At 50.3% G+C, this 24,629-nt stretch overlaps 1 protein-coding gene across 1 annotated transcript in view; it reads right to left on the reverse strand.

Moving 5' to 3' along the window:
* CCDC175 (coiled-coil domain containing 175) overlaps positions 1-18,305 on the reverse strand; it is a 406,581-nt gene extending 388,276 nt beyond the window's left edge. The window contains exon 1 of the mRNA XM_086938208.1: positions 18,149-18,305. Within this exon, the coding sequence (XP_086794334.1) occupies positions 18,149-18,236 (88 nt within the window). The 5' untranslated portion in view covers positions 18,237-18,305. The remainder of the gene's footprint in view (positions 1-18,148) is intronic.
* Positions 18,306-24,629: the final 6,324 nt, after the last annotated feature.

Genomic DNA, 24,629 nt, shown 5'->3' on the forward strand with positions numbered 1-24,629 from the left:
CCTTGGGCGGAAATCAGACTATCACGGGAAGCACCAAAAAGAGAGAAAATATGCTTCACAAATACAGCAATCCTTTATGGGTTCCGGAGTGGCGTGCTACTCGCCAGAAAAGCGATTCAACACCCATCAGGGGTAAGAAATGGTATATGAATGCAAATCTTTCTTCCCCTTATATCCCTCCGCTATCCTTCTCACTCCAAGTAACTGACTAATATCCACCAATGAAATTACTCCATATTAATTCACCACTAATCCTTTCTAGGCTTTCTGAATAGCGTGCGTCAACAAGCGCTATATATTAATACAAACCTTTGTCCTCCTCTATCCTTCTGCTATCATTCCAAATCCAAATAACTGACTAACCTACCCACCACTTAAAATGTACTTGCATGTTTCACTATACTAATTCAACACCAATCCTCTATGGGTCCCGGAGTACAGTGCTACTCGCCGAAAAAGCGCTTCGACGCCTCGTCAGGGGTAGTAAGTGCTATATAAATGCAATTACAATACAATACAATACAATGCAATATCTTACAGTCTATTAAGAGTTTCCAAGCTGAAGCTAATGCTGATAGTCGGAGATCTCGCCTAGCTGCAAAGAAACTACAGGGGACAGTCAAGAAAGTAGGAAAGAACTGTGCACAAATCACTGACCGCATGGCTTCAGTTGAAGTAAAAACAGAACAACTCGAAGAGGATGTCACTAAGCTTAAAAAACAAAATGATGAACATGAGGGAACTGTTAAGGATTTGATGTGGAAGATAGAGGAGCAGGACCCAGCCAGACTGAAAGTTATTTTTCAAGGGGCATCATCTCTGAAATGCAGGCCAAAAATTATTTAGAGGAAATCGCTGGCCATAAACAATGATCGCTTGGGTAATAATGAGAGGTGGTCCAACATAGACGCACCCATTCGGAATTCAAACACATGTCTGCACCCACTTTGTATTTTGCTGCTTGTTGGAATTGGGGGTTGCCCAAGTCTCAAGGGGGGTAGCATGGCATCAAGCGGGCAGGCCAAACTTGGAGGACATGTGAAGCACTCACGCAGTACCCTCAGTCAACACACCAGGCACACTACAAAAGAGGCAGGACACCAATTTGAGTTGGAAAATTAAGCAGTTTAGTATCTCCAACCTGCAAGGCAAAAAGGAAAAATACACTGGTAATCACAACAAGGCGCCAACTGGCGCCAGAGCCAAGTACATCCTGGGGAATTATTTACATGGGACAAAAAGGGTTGAGTCCAAAGTCCATGCTGTAATAAAAATGGTTGGTTAAAGGAACCTTAGACCTGGGGCCAATCTGGCGGGGCCAACTCAGGGTCTCATCCTTAGGGGTAGGCTGTAATTGCAAACTCTAATATTATGCATTAATACACTTTATGCGTTATTACGCCAAACCCCACCTCTGTAAGGGAAAACAGAACATCACAGAACCTTTAATATTAGACAGGAGTACCTGTAATAAAAGGCACAATCACCTGCACGGTGGCACAAAAGCATGCAATTAACCATTAGATAGGAAGGTGGCCTTACCATAAACGTATAAACAGTAGCCTAAGAGCCAGGCCTAACCTCAGGGACCATCTGGCTACAGGTAACAATGGCATTTCATTAGGCCTATCATCTGGCTAGGTGTATCAAACGTCAGGCGGAACATACCTCGCCTAGCATTAACATCAGGTAGGGCCCCCCCTCATAGATAAGGAACACCTATACAGAACCGGGTAGGCTCCCTCTACCCTTAACCTAGGGCAACCCTCCTCGGGGCATACATATAGAGGTGGGTTGTCAGGTCTACAACACTCCAGGGAAAATTAGGCAGCAAGCAAAAAGATGCATTCCAATGGGCCTCTCACTTGGCTGTATATGACAACCCTTTCCCTGGGGACCACTACAACCTTCTACCTCCCTCCTGTGATCCTTAGGGTGAGCAAGGGCTTCTAAAAGCAGTTCAGTACGCCTCCCTGGTATCCTGGGGCTCTGAGGCAGCAGTCACCAACAGCCTGTAGTTGGTTTCTAGGCACTTGGGCCCCACTTAGTCAATAGAGGCAGGGGGGGGGAAGGCGGACACCGACCCTGTGTCCCGTTGCCCTCTCTACCCCCCACACTGTACATTATTGCCCACACTCACCGGGCTGTCCAGGGCCTCCTTTGCGGTGGGGGCAGGCACCGGCAATGTGCCTCGATGCCCCTGCTGCAACGTGCTCTCAATTGCAGGGCTTCCCTGACCAACTGGGAGCCCTGCGGGTCCTGCAGCACCTTCCTGCGTCTTCCGATTCTCCCAGGCCCCTCTTATCCTGTGGGGACCTGGACTGCAAGGCGTAGGGGCAGGCACCGGCAATGTGCCTCGAGGCCCCCTGGCGTAGCACACGCAGAGGGGAACTCTACTCCCCTCTGGGGGAGTCACCCGGCTCCTTCTCTTCCCTGGGTGGTCGGGGCGGCTCAATCGGGGCTCCCTCGACTGCACGGGAGCCTCGCAGCTGCTCTAGTCCGGGCGCCTCAGGTCGAGAGGCGGGGCTGGCACCGACAGTGTGCCCCGGCCCCGCCTGCCTCACCGGTCCCTCGCGTGGGGACACAGACCGGCGGGGTGGCCTCCCGCTCCGGTTGCTCCTCTCGGGGCCCCCTCCTTGGCATGGGGGCCCCGCAACGAAGCTTCACCCGGGTCCCCCTCCTACCTCACGGGGACCCGGGGCTTCGACTCCGCTTCTTCCTGTCTTCCCGGCCGCCCGGGCAGGCGACCAATCCCTGCGCGGCGTTGGCGGGGGCGGGCCAATGACGCGGCCGGGCGCCCCCGTCACATGGGCAGGTCGAGGCTGGCTTCTCGGGCCCAGCGCGGCCCTTTCTCTACTCCGGCGGCCCTCTCCTCACACCGGGGGCCGCCGCAACGGCATCCACGACGGTGGGGGTCCCTCTGGCGACACCGGGCTGCGGCGGTGATGACGGCACCAGTAAGGGGTAGGCTCCCTTCTTAATTAATTAATTATATGGCGGAAAGCGCCAAAACGAGGGTTGGCTCCTCCAACGCTATTTCTCCTCACAGCGCCAGGCCACGGCAGTGACTTTTGGCGGCAATAAAGGGGTAGGCTCCCTTAGCGCTATGTAGCGGCGAGAGCGCGCCTTCTCAACCGGCGCTATTCACAGGATTCCACCGTCTCCTCACGCAGAGCGCTCCACAATGAGGGGTAAGCTCCCTTAGCGCTATTCATAACGCACGGCACCTCCTCTGGCCACAACCTCAGCATCTTCCTTGTCAGGCTGAGGGGGCAGGAATTGAGCGCCTCACCACAAGGTGCTGGACAGGCAGTAACAGTCTTAGGCGGCCATTGTTCACCCCCCTGGGCAAACAGCACTCCAGGGGCCACAACAGCCACAGTCCCTCACAGGGGCCCAATCCTCCTCAGGCGGCTCCACACGGGCAAACTCCTCACCTCCTGGGGGGAAATCCAATTAGCTCCTTCCCTTCCCAGTGCTCTTTCAGCGCGGCGCTGGCAGGGTTCAAGATCCCAACTGTGACAGGGACCTAGTCAGAGGCCCTCCCTTGTCAGGGGCCCATGGGGACAGCATAGGAGGGGGTTCTAGGGGTGCAGGGCCCAGCTCACAGGCCCATGTGGCGGTAGCACCTCACAGCAGGTCCCCTCTCTTCCTTGTCCCTGCGCTGACTAAACCTCTGGTGACACTTTCCCCTATTTATACCCTCCTCCCAGGCAGTGCCAGGACCTTCTAGAATGTTGGCACATCTAGCCTAAACTGGTTCTAGGGGAGGGGGTGAGCACCCTGGGTGCCAGGCTTTCCCTCCAAAACTAGGGGTAGCTGGGTAATGTTATCTAGACAGCTGACCTATGTCAGTCCAGTGGCAAAACCCATGGCCATGGCATCCATTTTAAAAACAATACATTTCAGTCAGGTACATTTCCAAAATGGGGGTGCAGTTTTAAAATGGGGGATTTTACAAGTGCTCACATTATGTCAGGTAATTACATTTTCACAAGGTGTCTCACACCACTCATGGCCTATACAGGTTTAATCCCATGGGGGAGACAATCCAGATAAGGGGGTCAAAAGCGAAAAATTTTGGGGGGAAAAGGCCAAGTCCAACACGACTCCCCCCCCAGCCAAAAGCCAGGGTAGACACATCAATGCCTTGATGGGCTTCCCTGCTTGGGGCGGAAAAAGGTGGACGCAGGCCTGCAACTACAGGAGCACCTGCAGTCTCTTCTCCACTCTGGAACCCAATGGTTCTCTTTCGCAACCCTCCCTTCACCAACAGAACCACCCCACTGGTGTTCCCTAGTGGGATGTCTCTCCTTCCTAGAGTGGGAGGCTCTAGCCTCAGGCTTGTGATACTCTGGAACCACTCTCTTCTCTCCAAATTTCCACTGGTCCACCCACCTGGGGTCTACACCCTCAGAATGACCAGCCCTTAGGGGCGAGGCTCCCCTCCCCCTACTTCTCCTCCTTGGGTTCCTCCATCTCCTACGCCTGGGGACACCCTCACACAACTCTCTCCCCAACCTGGAGTCGAAACTCACAGGTTGAACCGGTGACAGGGGCGAGTCCTCCCTCTCCCTGCACCCCCTCCCAGAATTCTGCACCCTCCTACCCGGAGAAGTACCCCTGGGAGTCACTTCCGGGGGGACTCTGATTACAGATGTCCCTCCCACCAGGGCAGGCAACTCCTGTCCCTGGCCACCCAACCTGGGATCTGCGCCCTGTGGCTGAGCTGGTGACAGAGAAGAGACCTTCCTCCCTCTGCACCCCCTCCCAGAGTTCCGCACCCTCCCACTGGAAGTGGTACCCCTGGGAGTCAACTTGGTAGGGACCTGCTTTACAGGAACCCCACCTTCCAGGTCAGGCAACTCCTGAACCCGGAACCCCAGTCCAAGATCTAGACCCTGTGACTGGTCAGTCCCCCGAACCCCTGGAGCTCTGATTAATGATGCTCCGGGTTCTCCTGACATAAGGGGATCCCTCCCTCTGGATGACACATCGGGGCAGCCTAGCCTCCCAAGCTGGGGTTCTCTTAAAGAACACTCCAGGCCTGGTGGCCGCAGCTGGGGTACCTTGGGACACCTCCCCGTCTCACTCCCTTCGGGATCACTCCCCTCAGCCTTCCCAGACGCTCTGGCACTTACCCAGAGGTCTGCCTCCCGTGCAAGTTCCCTGGGGTCTGAGAACCCGCACTGCAACAGATGGTGACGCAGTGTTGGGAAACAACTCCTTAGCATGTGCTCCCGGATAACGGCATGGCACAGCCCTTCCCAATCCTCCACTGCTCTCCTCACCACCCAATCCTCCAGTACAGTCCAACACTCCTCCTCAAACTCTCCCCAGGACTGATGGGACAGCTTTCCCCTGCCCCTCAACACTAACCCGTCCTCCTCCTCCGGGGAATCAGGCACAGTCTCTTGGGCTTCGGGAGTGGGACTGCTCGCACTGGACCTACACTCGCTGTCACCACTGGATCCCACCCACCTCGGTGAATCCAGACTCCTGAAACCACTCTCAGGGGTCAACCTACCCACCTGAGCTGATCTCTCTCTGGCGAAGGCCCTCTCCGCCTCCGCCATCCTCTCCAGCGCTAGGACTTTTTCAGTCTCTAGTCGCTGCTCTTCTACCCTCAGCTGCGCTAAGCCCTCGGCATGCCTGAGCTTTGCCAGCGCCAGCTGATACTCCCTCTCTTCCCTCCTATCTACCCATTCTTCTGGGGACAGGGAAAGGGATGGGGCAGTGCCCCCGGGACTGGACCCAGTGCGAGACTCCCTATCTTCGGTGTCCTCCACAGCTACTGGCATCTCCGCCCTCTCCAATTCTTCCTCCTCCTCGGAATAACTACCTCCCAGGGTTCTGGATGGGGAGCCCTCTCTCCGGTCTCTAACCCACTGACCCTTCAACACCTCGGGGGGGTAGTCAGATAAGTCCCCATCAATCTCTAAGGGCTCTCCCCTCTTGAGGGCCTCATAGAGAAACAGGTTCCTCCTAATGTTCCCTACTGGGGGTATCCCTCTCTCCAGGAGGAAGTCTATCACCTCCTGTTCGGTGTACTCCATCAGTTCCACTTCCTGGTAGATCAACCCCATCGTGGCGAGATACACCCGGGACACACCCTCCCAGTGGAACAAGGGGACAATTCAGAACACTGAAGGACACACAGGAGGAAGCAATCAAAAAACACAATAATCCCCACAACAAGGCTCAGATTACCTCCAAGCTCTATTTGCAGTGTAACCTGTGGCCGCTGTGGTACTGCGCAAGCACAAGTCCTATCCCACCGCTCTGCCACCAAATGTTGGAATTGGGGGTTGCCCAAGTCTCAAGGGGGGTAGCATGGCATCAAGCGGGCAGGCCAAACTTGGAGGACATGTGAAGCACTCACGCAGTACCCTCAGTCAACACACCAGGCACACTACAAAAGAGGCAGGACACCAATTTGAGTTGGAAAATTAAGCAGTTTAGTATCTCCAACCTGCAAGGCAAAAAGGAAAAATACACTGGTAATCACAACAAGGCGCCAACTCGCGCCAGAGCCAAGTACATCCTGGGGAATTATTTACATGGGACAAAAAGGGTTGAGTCCAAAGTCCATGCTGTAATAAAAATGGTTGGTTAAAGGAGCCTTAGACCTGGGGCCAATCTGGCGGGGCCAACTCAGGGTCTCATCCTTAGGGGTAGGCTGTAATTGCAAACTCTAATATTATGCATTAATACACTTTATGCGTTATTACGCCAAACCCCACCTCTGTAAGGGAAAACAGAACATCACAGAACCTTTAATATTAGACAGGAGTACCTGTAATAAAAGGCACAATCACCTGCACGGTGGCACAAAAGCATGCAATTAACCATTAGATAGGAAGGTGGCCTTACCATAAACGTATAAACAGTAGCCTAAGAGCCAGGCCTAACCTCAGGGACCATCTGGCTACAGGTAACAATGGCATTTCATTAGGCCTATCATCTGGCTAGGTGTATCAAACGTCAGGCGGAACATACCTCGCCTAGCATTAACATCAGGTAGGGCCCCCCCTCATAGATAAGGAACACCTATACAGAACCGGGTAGGCTCCCTCTACCCTTAACCTAGGGCAACCCTCCTCGGGGCATACATATAGAGGTGGGTTGTCAGGTCTACAACACTCCAGGGAAAATTAGGCAGCAAGCAAAAAGATGCATTCCAATGGGCCTCTCACTTGGCTGTATATGACAACCCTTTCCCTGGGGACCACTACAACCTTCTACCTCCCTCCTGTGATCCTTAGGGTGAGCAAGGGCTTCTAAAAGCAGTTCAGTACGCCTCCCTGGTATCCTGGGGCTCTGAGGCAGCAGTCACCAACAGCCTGTAGTTGGTTTCTAGGCACTTGGGCCCCACTTAGTCAATAGAGGCAGGGGGGGGAAGGCGGACACCGACCCTGTGTCCCGTTGCCCTCTCTACCCCCCACACTGTACATTATTGCCCACACTCACCGGGCTGTCCAGGGCCTCCTTTGCGGTGGGGGCAGGCACGGCAATGTGCCTCGATGCCCCTGCTGCAACGTGCTCTCAATTGCAGGGCTTCCCTGACCAACTGGGAGCCCTGCGGGTCCTGCAGCACCTTCCTGCGTCTTCCGATTCTCCCAGGCCCCTCTTATCCTGTGGGGACCTGGACTGCAAGGCGTAGGGGCAGGCACCGGCAATGTGCCTCGAGGCCCCCTGGCGTAGCACACGCAGAGGGGAACTCTACTCCCCTCTGGGGGAGTCACCCGGCTCCTTCTCTTCCCTGGGTGGTCGGGGCGGCTCAATCGGGGCTCCCTCGACTGCACGGGAGCCTCGCAGCTGCTCTAGTCCGGGCGCCTCAGGTCGAGAGGCGGGGCTGGCACCAACAGTGTGCCCCGGCCCCGCCTGCCTCACCGGTCCCTCGCGTGGGGACACAGACCGGCGGGGTGGCCTCCCGCTCCGGTTGCTCCTCTCGGGGCCCCCTCCTTGGCATGGGGGCCCCGCAACGAAGCTTCACCCGGGTCCCCCTCCTACCTCACGGGGACCCGGGGCTTCGACTCCGCTTCTTCCTGTCTTCCCGGCCGCCCGGGCAGGCGACCAATCCCTGCGCGGCGTTGGCGGGGGCCGGCCAATGACGCGGCCGGGCGCCCCCGTCACATGGGCAGGTCGAGGCTGGCTTCTCGGGCCCAGCGCGGCCCTTTCTCTACTCCGGCGGCCCTCTCCTCACACCGGGGGCCGCCGCAACGGCATCCACGACGGTGGGGGTCCCTCTGGCGACACCGGGCTGCGGCGGTGATGACGGCACCAGTAAGGGGTAGGCTCCCTTCTTAATTAATTAATTATATGGCGGAAAGCGCCAAAACGAGGGTTGGCTCCTCCAACGCTATTTCTCCTCACAGCGCCAGGCCACGGCAGTGACTTTTGGCGGCAATAAAGGGGTAGGCTCCCTTAGCGCTATGTAGCGGCGAGAGCGCGCCTTCTCAACCGGCGCTATTCACAGGATTCCACCGTCTCCTCACGCAGAGCGCTCCACAATGAGGGGTAAGCTCCCTTAGCGCTATTCATAACGCACGGCACCTCCTCTGGCCACAACCTCAGCATCTTCCTTGTCAGGCTGAGGGGGCAGGAATTGAGCGCCTCACCACAAGGTGCTGGACAGGCAGTAACAGTCTTAGGCGGCCATTGTTCACCCCCCTGGGCAAACAGCACTCCAGGGGCCACAACAGCCACAGTCCCTCACAGGGGCCCAATCCTCCTCAGGCGGCTCCACACGGGCAAACTCCTCACCTCCTGGGGGGAAATCCAATTAGCTCCTTCCCTTCCCAGTGCTCTTTCAGCGCGGCGCTGGCAGGGTTCAAGATCCCAACTGTGACAGGGACCTAGTCAGAGGCCCTCCCTTGTCAGGGGCCCATGGGGACAGCATAGGAGGGGGTTCTAGGGGTGCAGGGCCCAGCTCACAGGCCCATGTGGCGGTAGCACCTCACAGCAGGTCCCCTCTCTTCCTTGTCCCTGCGCTGACTAAACCTCTGGTGACACTTTCCCCTATTTATACCCTCCTCCCAGGCAGTGCCAGGACCTTCTAGAATGTTGGCACATCTAGCCTAAACTGGTTCTAGGGGAGGGGGTGAGCACCCTGGGTGCCAGGCTTTCCCTCCAAAACTAGGGGTAGCTGGGTAATGTTATCTAGACAGCTGACCTATGTCAGTCCAGTGGCAAAACCCATGGCCATGGCATCCATTTTAAAAACAATACATTTCAGTCAGGTACATTTCCAAAATGGGGGTGCAGTTTTAAAATGGGGGATTTTACAAGTGCTCACATTATGTCAGGTAATTACATTTTCACAAGGTGTCTCACACCACTCATGGCCTATACAGGTTTAATCCCATGGGGGAGACAATCCAGATAAGGGGGTCAAAAGCGAAAAATTTTGGGGGGAAAAGGCCAAGTCCAACACTGCTTTTTGTCACTGAGTCTTCTCTCACCCTACTATGTTCACTAAGAGATAGTTTGTACTATGAAGGTGATTAGATGTGAAGTGGGGAGTTCCCTTTAGTTTGAAATGCCTTTTAAATATTTTACACACAAGCAGGCTTGCTCATAGCCATCACTATTGTAAAACTCTCTACATGGCTCAACTCACACGGGGGGTTTAGCGGGCTCGCGGGGGGATTGGTTGACAGATGTCAAACCCCTGGCCCTGCAGCCAGGTAACCTCCAAAATTGGTGGTGGGTGCGGGGGGCGGCCACGGGGAGGGGGGGAGCGGGTGAGGCGGACAGGTCATCAATGCCAATACAAAGCAGGAACAAGCGTTCGAGGAGCACAGAAGGACAGAGGGAAAATGACAAGGGTAATCAGCTCTGTAAACTAGATACTTGTGTTGATATCTCTAGGACACCTACTTTAAAAATAGGGGGGGGCTAAAAGTGTTATCCCTAAATATCTGTGGTCTGAAGGATATTAAAAAAAGGCAAATGGTCGCAATAAGTTTACGATATTGGAGGGCGAATATTGTATGCCTCTAAGAAACGCACATATAGGGATCTCAAGGCCATTTGTTAAATACATTAGGGTACAGGTTGGTGTGCGCCACTTCACAAGGGGCTCTGGTATGGGGGGGGGGTTGACATTTTGGCTAAAGGCAGCGGGTATATTTATAACCACTCTAAAACCGATAAGTTTGGACGACAGGCTATTACTGAATGCCAATATCAAAAGGGCCAAAAACTGACACTTTGCACTATATATGGGAGCAATACGGATGACCCCGCGGTTTTTGATGAAATCTCTAACGAGCTCTAACACTGGCCTCTCCCGGTAATGGGCTGTGGAGATTTCAACATCAACCTCCTGGCAGATTGACCTCTGAAAGATGACTGGCTGTACAAGGGCTGTAAACCAAAGTTATTTAGGTCCCTAAAAAATATGTGCCTCGAATATGGTCCTCTGCAACAGGGTTACTCCCAGAGGAGAACGCTGTTATTTATGAGGAATATATTCCTCTTTACAACATAACACAAAAATTATGTCTTTCTTAAAAAAAAAATCCTAAACAAAACCTTATTGTCCTCAAACAATGAAACACAATACCTACATATCATAGAGAAAAACTATATATACACTTGAACCAATAAAAACAGCCAATTCAAGAGTCAATGTATATGATCTGTTAGAAATGGCGATTTCCGGTTGGCTAAGGCTTGCGCCAAAGCCAGGCAGAAACCGCCACTCTAGTCAGGGCAAGGAAGTCACCCGCCAAAGATAACCCCTGCTCACCTCATTGGTAGCTTGGCACGAGCAGTCAGGCTTATCCCGGAGGCAATGTGTAAAGCATTTGCGCATGCACCCACGAGCAACAACATCCAAGGCCCCCCACAAAAGGAACTCCACACAAGGTTATATCAAAAATAGCCTTTGTATTATCAAACACATTACATAATAAACACACAATTTACACTGTGCCACTGGCACGGGCAGAATTTACAGGGGATTATATATACAGGACAGGGCCACATGGACCACTGTCAGGGATAAGCACTTTTAGAACTAGCACTTGGTAGAAATAGCACTTAGAACTTTGCAGGAATAGCACTTAGAACATAGAATAATGATAGCACCAAATAGCAAATGTAGCACACAACCAGCAACCACTGGTAAAAGGTAAGTACACCCTACGCAATCCTAACCACCTTAGGCATATATCACACAGGGAACCATGAACTCACTAGTAGAACCTATATTAGGAAAAACAACCTCCTAAGCATCACATACATTCAGAGGTATAGGCAATAAGGCATTTGCATATTATGCAGAAAGCACATTAGGCAGGTAATCACATTTGCACCAAAATATCACAGAACTGACAAGGCCAACCTGGCCTCTCAGGGGCTCACAGGCCCAATGTCCAGAATGTGTGGGCTGGCTTAGCAGGCAGCCAAAGAAGAATGCGCAAATGTTCTCAGGGCCTAAACGTAGCAGCTTACCACTAAGTGCTGGGCAGCTGGGGAACTGAGCCTGGCACCAGCGTGCCTCCTTTCTCTCCTCTGGGGCTCTCACATAAACAATAGGGCCCAAAACAACGTGGGAGCCTTGCAGGCTCTATGACCAAAACAACTGTGCCCTCAGGAGCCTCGTGGGCTCTAAATAAACAAATGTCCCCAGGTTGGAGCCACAGGGCTCTGTAGTGCCAGGAAAATGCTGCCACCACTGTGGGAGCGGCCGCTGCCAGCTGGGGCCGCTCTACCACTAGAAATCCCCCCATGATCGTTGGAGCCCGGCAGGCTCTAAATAAACAATGCCCCCGTCGTTGGAGTCCCGCTCGGGGGACTCGAAATAGCCAAATGCCCCCAGGAGCCTCTTGGGCTCTGAATCAACAATGGGCCCGGGAGCCTCGTGGGCTCTATACCAGTACCGGCAGGAGGAGGGGGGCAAGTACCAGCAGGAGGGGAGGGGCGGGCACCGGCAATGTGCCCCGACGCCCTCCTCTTCTAAAATGACCCCACTCACCAGCTATGCAGGACTCCTCTGGCAGGTCTCCTCGGACGGCCGGGGGCCTCGCTGGCGGCTTTACCTCTCCTTCGCCCGGGATTCTCTCGGCCGGGCTGCCCCTTGACCCAGCACTTCCTTGGGCACCGGGGACTTACTCAGACGGCTGTCCCAGCGCGGTGTAGGCTCCCGCCTGGGTTTTTTCAGCGGGTGCTTGTCTGCTTCCTGTTTTTCCAGTCCCAGGAGAGCGGGGTAGGCTCCCGTCCGCTTCCTGTCTTCCGGCGGCCCTGCCCCCGTTCCAACGCAGGTTGCCTGGCTTCCTGCTATAAGCCGGGCCGCGGCGGTGATTTTCTCGGCTCAAATATGGGGTAGGCATCCATTTTAAAGGGCACAAGTCCCTGGCGGGGTGGGCACCCGTCAGGGGTTAAAAAAAAGGTATAAAGATGCGGGGTAGGCTCCTGCTAGGCACTCCATGCAGGGTGGGCACCTGCCAACGGTTTACAAAGGACGGCAAATAAACGAGGTGGCACCCATGCCAAGATTCAGGAAAGGGGGATCCCCACGCCGGGGAATCCCTCGAGAAAGGGTTCCAGATGAAAACCCCCAGTGCTTCCTGGAAAGTAGAAACACAGCGCTTCCCGGGTGCTTTTAGCAAAAACAGCCACAAACCCAGGCAAAGTCCAGTAAAAGTCTTTGTAGAAGGTGGGGGGCAAAGGCTGGGCCCAGGGGCCAGCTCACAGGGTCCTTCAAGAAGGGAGGCAGTCCCCAGTGGCGGTCCTCCTGGCACCCAGCAGCAGCAGCAGGCCCCCCTCAAGTTAGGATCAGGAAGAGAACATTTTGTATGGGGTCACAGCCCCTTTTTATATACACATTTCCTTTGTCTGAGGATGCAGGGTGGGGGAAGAACCAGACGCAGCTGGTTTTGGAGCACTCTGTTGTGCTCAGCCCCTCTCCTCATTCACGAGCCAGGCTAGGGACATAAGACACACCATAGGGGTCGGAGCCAGCATTGTGTAGGGAAAGCCCAGCCCTATTCAGGGCCAAGGTGCACTCCTCCCACCCATCTGGCTGTCAATCTCCCTATTCACCACCGGGGCAGACCCATCCTGACTCCTGGAGCCAGGCTCACCAGTCAGCTCCAGCCAATCACTAGCCAGACAGTCATTTCACCTTTATTACACAGACATGCCAACTTCTATAAGTGGCACTTCCACACCAGACACAGTAACGCCGCACGCATCATCGCGCAGCATTCATTCTCACGAGTCCGCACATACCAAACTAGAGCCTGCACTCCCCACGCATCAGGAACTACCATGGACACATACATTCCTCATGCATTCCTATGGGAGTGCAGGCCAACCTCACCACACGCACGCACTTTACACTGAGACACAGTGGTAAAGTGCGCAGAAGCCAAAAATAACTAGCACCAGGTCACAATTAAAAGCAAAAAGTTTAGGGGTGAACCTGCCAGAAGGGCCAAGTCCAACATGATCTTACTTGGGATCCCTCTTAATACCCAAGAGTACAGCAGACTTTGATGAAAGTAAAAAGCGAAGTTCCGATTTCGGAACTCCATTTCCCCGGTTTGGAACTCCCTTCCCAACATTCCATGGGAATAACACGGATGCTGCCTAATTACTTAATAGTCAGGAGCATGACAGCACTTTAAAAACGGACCACCGCCGCCAAACCAGTCACTCAGCGGCGGTCAGAGCGGAAAACTCTGAGATAATCACACACTTCCAGTGTCTTTGACGAAGTAAGTAACAGTATGCTTGTATGATGGCGGGACAAAGCGGTTGTTTGTTTGATACACCGCCAGTCCCTCGTGTGGTGGTGAGAAGCACACCAACCACCCGACAAATGGGCTCTACACCTCTCGAAAAATCGGTAAAAGCAAATATTCACCCACATTTTTTTTTTTTTTTACTCGAATACAAAGGGTAAATGAGAGATGCCACTATGTTGGCATCAGAGAACATATAGCTCCAACACTATGAATGGGAGCGGGTGAGGACACGGTCTTAAGAATGTCACAGCTGCACTATTAAGAGATACAATAGGGGTCTGAATGCGACTGGATCAACAACTGGTAGAATGGAGGGGGGTTTGCCGCTATTAATTGATAATCCACAAAGGCAATAACAAACGTCCTCCAATAAATACATCTAAGAAGCCATAAAGTATAGGGACTTAAAATGTAAAGTACCATGCATGTATACTGTCTTACAGGCCAACCGCCACACATTTATGTTCCTGTTCTCTCCCTTCAAGTGTGTGACTAAAAGACGGCACGGACCACATGAACTTTGAAAAATAAAACCAGAGGGTAAGCACAAGTCTGGCTGAATATGATTGACAAAGTATGTAGGTGGTTGAAAGAAAAAACTCACAGCATAGATGACCCACCCCACAAAGGTATATATCTGGACCTAGAATATATTTCACCATAGAAAAAAGACCACTGATTTTAATAGAATTGAACCGCAACCCACATGAACATATCTTACGTACACCATGGGAGCACCATATCCACTGTTTTTAATATAGAGAAATTTACAAGGAAGATTGTTGTCAGGTTGATAATCACAGATAAAAGATACATATAAAACACAAGGTAATTGTCCAACATAAAGAATGTTTGAGATGCATTAAAATAGTCAGGATGGATGAGAGAAGTAAAAGTCCCCTCTCTGTTTCTCTCCTTTCACAGAAAATTCTCTGAAGATAAAATCAAGACAGGTGAGAGCATTAGGCCTCACGAGTGTGCATGGTGTATGTGCACAAGTAGAAGCAGGGATACACAAAATGTAGCCCTGACGAAGGCCCCAGACCCGATAGGGTTCACAGAGAGGGCGAAACATGTTGGCACAGAAACAGGGGTACAATTGAATTATTGAATTCAAGAAAACCTAGTAAACTCGCATTTTTGTTTACACCCCAAGTACCCTCCGAATAAAGCATAGCCTTTGGGTATACCTTGAGGTGTTCGTTTTTTAAATATCACTCATCTGGAGCCCTGCTTGTCCAGTTCTGCTCTATCTAGGAACTCCCATTCCATCTATGGTAGAGTCCGCCCGGGTAGTATCATCTCACCCGGGTGTGGATAGGTGCCAATGATGAAGCATGTCACGATAAGTGAGTGAGGCGTCTACTCCAATATCTTTGGATATCCCTAACTTGCAGGACCGAGCAGAGGTAAAATATAACATCCTGACCTAACAAGAAGCCTGGAGTTTCTTGGTAGAAATTTTAGGGCATCAGTTACTTGTGTGTGTAAGCATTGATACTGGGAGAATGAAACTGATTCAACTTTCTCTTGCTCTCCGTAGTGAAAAAGAACCCCCATAATGCACCTGGGCGGTCACCGACACGTCCGAAGCGCGCACCTCACCCTGCTGCAAAAACATGCAGACTGGGTCAGCGCTCGGACTCGAAAACCCATGCTGGCGTATATCCAATCCCCCAAGCTGCAGTCTAAATCACCGGAGCACTCAGACCGAATAGAAGAGACATACCGGTGAGTATTCCCCCTATTCCTCACTGCCCCAGCAGGGACGGAATCTACCCAACAGGGGAGAGGAACCAACCGGCTCAAACACACCAATCAAACGCGCAGTACCGCCAAGTCCGCTAGAGCAGGACTCTGCAGTCACAGTGTACTAGACATGCAATAAAACCAAGGCAAATGCAGGGCAGCCCTAAAGTCCACTAGAGCAGGACACAGGGAGCACATCTGTAGAGGTCGCCCCAGTATGCATTGCATACCAAGACCTCCCGGAGAACATGAAGTACGCTACAGAAGGACCACAATCCCCACTTACCTTAAACAGGAAACAGCACTCGGAGTACTGCAGAAACAAAAAAACAGGAAGTGGTTACGGTGTGGTATCCTTTTATAGGATTGGTGGAGGATGATGGGGGCCATATTGGAGGAACAGGTGAGACTAGTAAGCTAACTGATTTTTGCTTGGAGTTTCTGTGGGAGCATACTGCTCGTGTGTGATTGCTGTGGTGAGGAAGGCGGACGAGGAGGTCATGAAGGGTGATTTGCGAGAGTGGTGAGTGCATGGTGAGAGGAGTTAGTGCAGAGCGAGTGGTATGTCCCTGTAAATTCTTTCAGAGTATTGTACCTGTGTGTAGGTAGGATGAACAGAGTGCCAGTATGAATGCAGGCTCAGAGGTTTTTTAATCTGATTGCAGGGTGAGAGGAGGAAGTGCAGGGTGAGTGGTGTGACTCCAACGTGATTGCTGAGCTTGTTTGCGTGGTGGGAGTGCTGTTCCCATGTGAGTGAAGGATGAGCTGTGTGAGTGAAAGGAGTGCTTAGGTTAGTGCACAGTGAGAGTAGAGTGAGAACGGGTGACTGATGGGTGAAAGAAGTGACATGAGTTTGGATGAAAGTGTAGAGTGGGAGGAATGAATGAATGGTGAGTGATGTGCTTGTTTGAGTGAGATTGCAGAGTGAGCTGTAAGAGTGGCAGGTGAGTTAAATGTCACATGAGTGTAGGGTGACTAGTGTGCTCATGTAAGTGCAGGGTTAAAAGCATGAGTGCATGGTTAGTGGTGTAAGTGCAGTGTCATCTTTGGGAATGCAGGGTGAATGGTGTGCTCTTGTGACCACAGGGCAACTGGAGGGAGAGCGGTGTGAGTTCATTACAAGGGACATGAGTGCAGTGTGATTGCTGTGAGGGCCGGGTAAGCGGTGTGCTCATGTGAGCGCAGGGTAATTAGAGGATGAACGGTTTGAGTGCAGGGTAACATCGTGAATGCAGTGTGATCGCTGTGAGTGTAGGGTGAGTGGTGAAAGTGACGAGTGAGTGGAGTGTCATGGGCATGCAGGGTGAGAGGTGTGCTTGTGTGCAGGGTAGGAGAAGGGTGAATGGCGTGAGTGCATGGTGAGAAGTGTGATCGCCGTGAGTACAGAGTACAAGGTGAGTGTGAAAGTGAAGGGTGAGCAGTGAGAATGAGTGAGTTGTAGTAGGGTTTAAAATATGATCTAAACGATTACTATTGTGGTATCAATCAGGGATGGAGGGTGGAAGAAATAAATATTGGGCTGATCCTGCAACAAACTTTTTGTCTCCTGATTAGGGTTGTCAGCTGATCGGATTACTACCAGCACCACTGGTATTTTGTTGTCCCAACCAGTATAAAAATAAGCAATATCACCTAAACCCAGGTTATTTTTTGCACTTATCTGTGCATACTTCAAACAGCAAATATAAATAGAAAGCACTTTTAAATGTGTTCTAAGGTTGTATTAATAATCCATGACTAATAATTAAGGAAACATAGACAGAAAATGTTACTAATGAATACATACCATTTATTTACAACTCTGTTTAGTGGTAACGCGAAGCCTTTGCAGACTCTTTAAACAACAAATGGCGGTGTTTTTCTTTTGGAAAGGTGGCATCCCTCAAAGTGAGATGCCTTTTCACTAAAAGAGTTCTCCCAAAGTAGCAGTAAAAATAAAATACAAATGTAAGGAATAGGCAGAGAGGGGGCCCAAGAGATACCAGAACGAGTGGGAGGGGGGGGGGGGGGGGACTTCTTCCTAACAAGATCACAAAGGCATGTAAATGGTCTTTTAAAGACCTGTCTTTAAAAACCTCGGGTGTGACGGAGATAAGACTCAAGACACTGCCCAGCCGATGCTGCAGCAGCCCGGGTTGAGAGACAGTGCGTTGCGCGCCTGTCCTGCAGAGCCGCGTGCGAAGCTCAGAGAGTGAATGACAGCGACAAAAAGAGTGACTTTGGAGAGTTAGAGTGAGAGAATAACGCACTTATAATTATAAATGGAGAACGTGTGTGTGTGTGTGTGTGTGTGTGTGTGTGCCTGACCATGGCATGGTTGCCGTTTTGTTAGTCCTCGTATTGTGCAGTTAGGCTCTAAGGATCTACTTGACTACTATGTGGAATTATGTTGCCATTGCGAAAATAAACACTCATCCTCGCGTATTTCTCTTGTTTCCGCTTCTTCTTGACGAAAATATTTCTCGTTCCACTGTAGGTCAAGGCACGAATTAAAAAAACAAAATTGAAGTGGCAGCCGGGTGCCTGATCCAGGCATGGCCGCCGTTCAGACACACTCTTTCCTAAAATGATGACATGAATGCTGGCGTATGAACTTCAGTGAATTTTAGAATCACCTGGACCAAGTTTCCGTCACTCACCTATAGCAGACAGGTGCTCCAAAGCCGCGGATACAGCCGGGGACTCTGGCAATGAACTCAAGGCGAGCGCTTTCATGATTGCCGCCATCCTCGCTTCGGTTTGTACTAGTATTCTCCCTCACTCACTCCCTCAGCCGACGCTATGTGTTAGAAAGGGAACTGTTGTCATAGAAACCTGACGCGATCCTCGTCAATTTGACGTAAACAATCATTTTGTCCATTCGAGAGAACACTAGTTTCACGAAACCCTAAGCAACCTGACTGACTGACATGAAACGCCTAAAAAACTAGTAATTTAAAATAGAAACACCTTACGGATGAAGAGATTAGGTATAACGAAATAACTAGTAACTACTGTACAGTTAAAAGTGTAAAAAAAGATGTAACTTAATGTGTAATTGGCAGTATGTTGGAAAAATGGACACTTCGCCACGATGTACCTTAGTTAATATCTGCCACCGATTTTATTCAAGAAAAAAATCGTGAAAAAGGAGTTTTATTTTCAAATTTAATCCAGTAATTTAAGTGTTTTGTCATAAACTGCACAAAGGTCAAATGAAGTCCGATGTAGCAAAAAAACGGGCAAGATATCTGAATTAACTAACGCCCCGGCCTGCACCCTCCTCATTTGAGGAATATAGAGCTGATTTTCAGAGCACGCGAAAATGGTTGGAAACATATAACACATTTGTGAAATCAGATTACTCATGGCTGTAAAAAAGATTGGTGAGTCAAGCACGCGTTCTTAAAGAGTTCTCTTTGCTCCACTTCCTGCCAGCGTAACTCTTGCCAAGATGCGGATAAATAGCATTTCCTGAGGTTGCAGACTGTTCTAACATAACATCGTGTGCCCTCTTTAAAAAGTCCATGAGATCAGAGGTCTTAAGCATTACAAAAGTCTGAGAAAATGTATGAGGCAACAACGAGGGCATAATATTCCCTGGGGAGAAAGTGAGAACCTCTCGCAACAGGACTAAACAGGAGCTAGTCTAAACATTACAAACAACACGGCTAAAGAAACAAGCATTTGCAATGCAATAGGTCTCGCATTAATTAAGTTTGAGCTATTAGCATTGCTAAATATTGCAACACCAATTGCAACAAAAGTCTATAAATTGTAGTAAAAACAAATGTGTATTTATTTTTGTAGCAATGGTGTCATGCTGCGCTTTAGATGAATATGTTTAAAGTAAAGTGGGCCTTACTGCGATTGCTACAATAGTTAATTGTGGATGCGTTAACAATTGTAGTGTGTACTGATGGCTGGTGGTGTGGGTGCCTGTAGAAATTGTGCACTGATGGCTGGTGGAGTGTGTGCCTGTTGGAAGTGTGCACTGCCGGCTGGTGGTGTGTTTGCCTGGTGGAAGCGTGCACTGACGGCTGGTGGTGTGTGTGCCTGGTGAAAGCGTGCACTAACGGCTGGTGGTGTGTGCCTGGTGAAAGCGTGCACTGGTGGCTGGTGGTGTGTGGGTGCCTGGTGAAAGCGTGCACTGACGGATGGTGGTGTGTGTGTGCCTGGTGAAAGCTTGCATTGACGGCTGGCGGTGTGTGCCTGGTGGAAGTGTGCACTGCCGGCTGGTGGTGTGTGTGCCTGGTGGAAGTGTGCACTGACGGTGGTGGTGTGTGTGCCTGGTGAAAGCGTGCACTAACGGCTGGTGGTGAGTGCCTGGTGAAAGCTTGCACTGACGGCTGGTGGTGTTTGTGCCCGGTGAAAGCGTGCAATGACGGCTGGTGGTGTGTGTGCCCGATGAAAGCGTGCACTGACAACTGATGGTGTCTACGGCTGGTGAAAGCATGCACTGACGGCAGGTGGTGTGTGTCTGGTGAAAGCGTGCACTGACAGCTGGTGGTGTGTGTGTGCCTGGTGAAAGCGTGTACTGAAGGTTGGTGTTGTTTGTGCCCAGTGAAAGCGTGCACTGATGTCTGGTAGTATTTGTGCCCAGTGAAAGCGTGCACTGACGACTGATGGTGTCTGTGCCTGGTGAAAGTGTGCACTGACGGTGTGGTTGTGTGTGGTGTTTGTGCCCAGTGAAAGCGTGTACTGAGGACTGATGGTGTTTGTGCCTGGTGAAAGCATGCACTGACGGCTGGTGGTGTGTGCCTGGTGAAAGCGTGCACTGACGGCTGGTGGTGTGTGTGTGTCTAGTGAAAGCGTGCACTGAAGGCTGGTGGTGTGTGACTGGTGGAAGCGTGCACTGACGGCTGGTGTTGTTTGTGCCCGGGGAAGCGTGCACTGGCGGCTAGTAGTGTTTGTGCCCGGTGAAAGTGTGCACTAAAAACTGATGGTGTCTGTGCCTGGTGTAAGTGTGCACTGACGGTGTGGTTGTGTGTGCCTGGTAAAAGCGTGCACTGATGGCTGGTGGTGTTTGTGCCCGGTGAAAGCGTGCACTGACGACTGATGGTGTCTGTGCCTGGTGAAAGCGTGGACTGATGTCTGGTGGTATGTGCCTGGTGGAAGCGTGCACAGACGGCTGGTGTTGTTCGTGCCTGGTGAAAGCGTGCACTGACGGCTGGCTGTATTTGTGCTTGGTGAAAGCGTTCACTGACGACTGATGGTGTCTGTGCCTGGTGAAAGTGTGCACTGATGGCTGGTGGTGTGCGCCTGGTGAAAGCGTGCACTGACGGCTGGTGGTGTGTGTGTGTGTCTGGTGAAAGCGTGCACTGACGTCTGCAGAAGATACACTTGAAAATCATTGCTGTGCAGAACAGCTCTATCCAGTCATGAAAAGTTGCGCTCTTCACGGCCATGACTGCAGCAGTCCACACCCCAACATCAATTAGCGGTTTCAGCAACAAGTCGCCACAGATGCCTGAACTCCTTCCACTGCCCCATCTGCATCCCCCTGAGCACCCAATCACAATACCAATTAAGGAAAGCAAATAACAATTTAAAAGAAAAAACACAGAGAAAGAGCTTCATCTCCAGAGCTTCATCTAAGCCTGCAAGAGGAGCTCCCGACTCCTCCATCTGGCTGCTGACACAGAGGGCGGGATCCTCCTGGCTCAGAACTTGCTGCCTCCTCTTGGATAGGGTAGGCACAGGCAGGAGGAGGAGCCTGGGAGGAGCGGCCTCGTCACAAGCGGGGAGGAAAGCAGGCGCGCTCCTCGAGGCGGGTCAATCCGGAGACGCAGGCTTGCCACATGCAGAGTGCTGAGAAAAGCGCTTAGGCATTGAGGTAATTATAAACCGTTGCTAAGTCCGAATTTAGGAGGGGGGGCTTGGGGAGGGGGAAGGGAGTGAGTGAAAGCGTGCTATGCATATCTCCTGTCCTGCGTGCGCATAGAGAGGGAGGGAGGGAGGGAGAGAGAGGGAGAGAGCTGAGCCATCGCGAAAGTGAACGCATATCTCCTGTCCTGCGTTCGCGAATACACGGAGGGAGGGGGGGAGAGGGAGCGAGCTGAGCCCTTGCGAAAGCGTGGCGGAGCGCGAGAGGAGACGGGTGCATTCACCGCTCATGTCTGCTAAACCGCGCGTTTACACCCATTGTCTGCAATGGGTTTTGACGCTCGTGCACATCTACTTTTCCACTACACAGCAACAATAAGGCTCGCTTCTCAAGCAGCGCATAGCGCTGCATTGCTATGTGAGACCTAAAAAGGCGGGAAACCCTCTATAATATAGGTGTGGAGGAACAGGGTAAATTACAGAATTAACAACACAAAATAAACCCCCATAACTTATATTCTTCTACATTACATCCTAATTTACTCAGTATATGGCCTAACTCACAATTACTCTTCAAATCTTTTATTACGATTTCAATTCATACGTGAATGGAAATTTATTAAATTACAAAGATTTAACTTAATTATAATATAGTATATACATTCAGAAAGTTATACACATTTTTAAAAACAAAAAAGCACTGTGTTAAATAATTCAAATATGACAATCAGATTTCCACGTCATGCATTCTAATAAACACAGTATCAGACTCCTACATCTAAATCCATAAAAATGATATGACCCCGGATTATGTACATCCCAATGTCATAGTGTCTATAATATATTACACCTATTATTTAAGCACTGTTGGCTGGCTTTCCGTGATTTTAAAACAGTAGTCGCCACACGTTTCAGTGGTCACTTCATATTGACTGCCACCTTCCTCAGGACAAAACTTCCACTTCGGTTAATCGAACAATAGAGCTGATGGGGGGAATTTACTGGTTCTTGCTAAAGCACCAACTGCAGAATCATATAGAGGACATGTTAATACTCATTCTTCCTCTCTTCAAGTTGAGGGTTTTTTCTTCTTCAATATGGTTTCACACATGGCCAGTTATCCGATTTGCCAAATATAATGTAGATTTAGTGTTGGTATCCCTTCTCCCTCATCCAGCATGCCCACTAAACCCCATAGCACTCCAGAGAGTGGTCATCTAAAGAAGGAGTCTGCCCCAATGTAGGATAAATATAATGGGTTCCTGATCAATACCAGGGGCCAGATGTAGGTAATCCAGATTTACCGATTCTAAAATACCGAATTTTACTGATTCGGTATTTTAGAATCGGTAAATGGGATGTAGGTATTCATTCGGTAAGTATTACCGAATCTGTAAGATTCGGTAAATACCGAATCGGTATTTACCAATTTGGTAATTCCCATTCAAAAGGGGGAACACATTGAAGGGTGGCAGGGTGTCACTTTGACATCCTGTTGCACCCCTGAATTGTGTATGGGTGCATATGTGGCACACATACATGCCCTATGAGCATGAATGTCTGCCACATGGCACTGTAATAATTTGCAAAAAATTGCATCTTTTGGGGTTTTTGATATTTACCACCAACTTGTAGTTGGTGGTAAATAACGAATCCTAAAATGGGAAAAGCAATCATTTGAGTGCTACCTACATTAGGGATTCGGTAATTTACAGAATCGGTATTTAAGAATTCGGTAATTTACCGATTCGATAAATTACGAATCCTCAAATTAGGTCCCTACATCTAAAAAGCGAAATACCGGTCGGTATCAGCCGAAATTCGGTAATTTCGGCCGTTACCGACCGGTATTAGGCTTCCTACATCTGGCCCCAGATCTCTAATTAAAATCAAAACAGAGTTTGCCGAATTCACATTGGCACACGACCCGGACTGGGTGTTTGGGACTGAAACCTGGGCAACTGACTTGTCCGGCCTGACTTGGTGGATGCCATCCCCAGGGTTTACGGTCCTTAGGCATGACAGGACTGGCATACTAGGGGGAGGTCTAGCAATCGTACACAAGACAGAGTATCATTGCCTCATGTAGCCTATAAAGGCCACAAGCCCGTATGAGGCACTGCATTTTTCAATAAAACTACATTCAACAAAATCTTTTACTGGTGTTCTAGTGTATAGACGCCCAGGACCTAGGTCCGGCTTTACGATAGAACTAGTCCATATAATTGAACCTCATCTAGGAAAAGATAATTTCACTTTCCTGGGAGAGTTTAACTTCCATCTGGAAGATGATATGTGTAAAGCCTCAAGGCCATTTATGGATACAATGGCATGCTTTGGCCTCTCCCAATTGGACAATGCATGATACACATAGTGCAGGGCACCCACTGGATGAAATATTCTCTAATGACTCACGTCTGAAGCTAAATGAGGTATTACCACTTAGCTAGTCGGACCACTATGCAGTAGGCTTCTCACTCTCTTGGACAACCAAACAGGAGGTCCCAAACAGCGAAAATGATAGGCTATGTAAAAGAACCTGTAACAGATTATCAGGAGAAACCTTCTCTATTGCCCTTGGGACCAGTAACAGGACAGATCATGAGGATGTGGAGCTGGAGCTGGCTGTAATGGATTTCCCATTCTGGCTCAGCTCTGCTGTGGATATGGTTGCCCCTCTTAAGGAAGCCAAGAAGCACAGTAAGCTGCCAACAGCTGCATGGTTCACCTAGCGGCTCAGACAACGTAGACAGTCCTGCTTGCGACAAGAATGAGCCTGGCAGAAAAACTATGAGATCCTGGAAAAAGAATCATATCAAGTCCTTATTAGGGATTACAAGGTAGCAATTAGAAAAGAAAAATTGAACTTTTGCACTAATAAAATCAACTCTGAAAATTCCACAAGAGAAATAGTTAATGTGGTAAATCTGCTATCTACTCCCAAAGATTCCACCAACTTAGAGGTATCCCAAGATTTCTGTAATAAATTAGCAAACTATTTTAAAACAAAAATGCTTACCCTCCATAAGGAATTTGACACCTCTACTGTTGAGATACAAAACCTCTCACAAATAGACTTACAGTCCGAGTCTAGTGCATCAGAGATCAGAGAAGAACAGAGGGGCCTATGTCTGCTCTATCATCCTTTACTCTTATGACAGCAGAACAAATAGAGTGTCCCCTCCTTAGTATAAAGTCAGGGTCCACCTTTGAGCCGTGCCCTCCTAAAATAATACATTTAGTAGCTAGCACTATTGCTCCTCCCCTGACAACAATCATAAATAGAGTAATCTGTACCGGATGCTTCCCACGTCT

The sequence above is a fragment of the Lissotriton vulgaris genome, chromosome 9, assembly GCF_964263255.1.
Source record: "Lissotriton vulgaris chromosome 9, aLisVul1.2, whole genome shotgun sequence".
Classification (NCBI taxonomy): Eukaryota; Metazoa; Chordata; class Amphibia; order Caudata; family Salamandridae; genus Lissotriton; species Lissotriton vulgaris.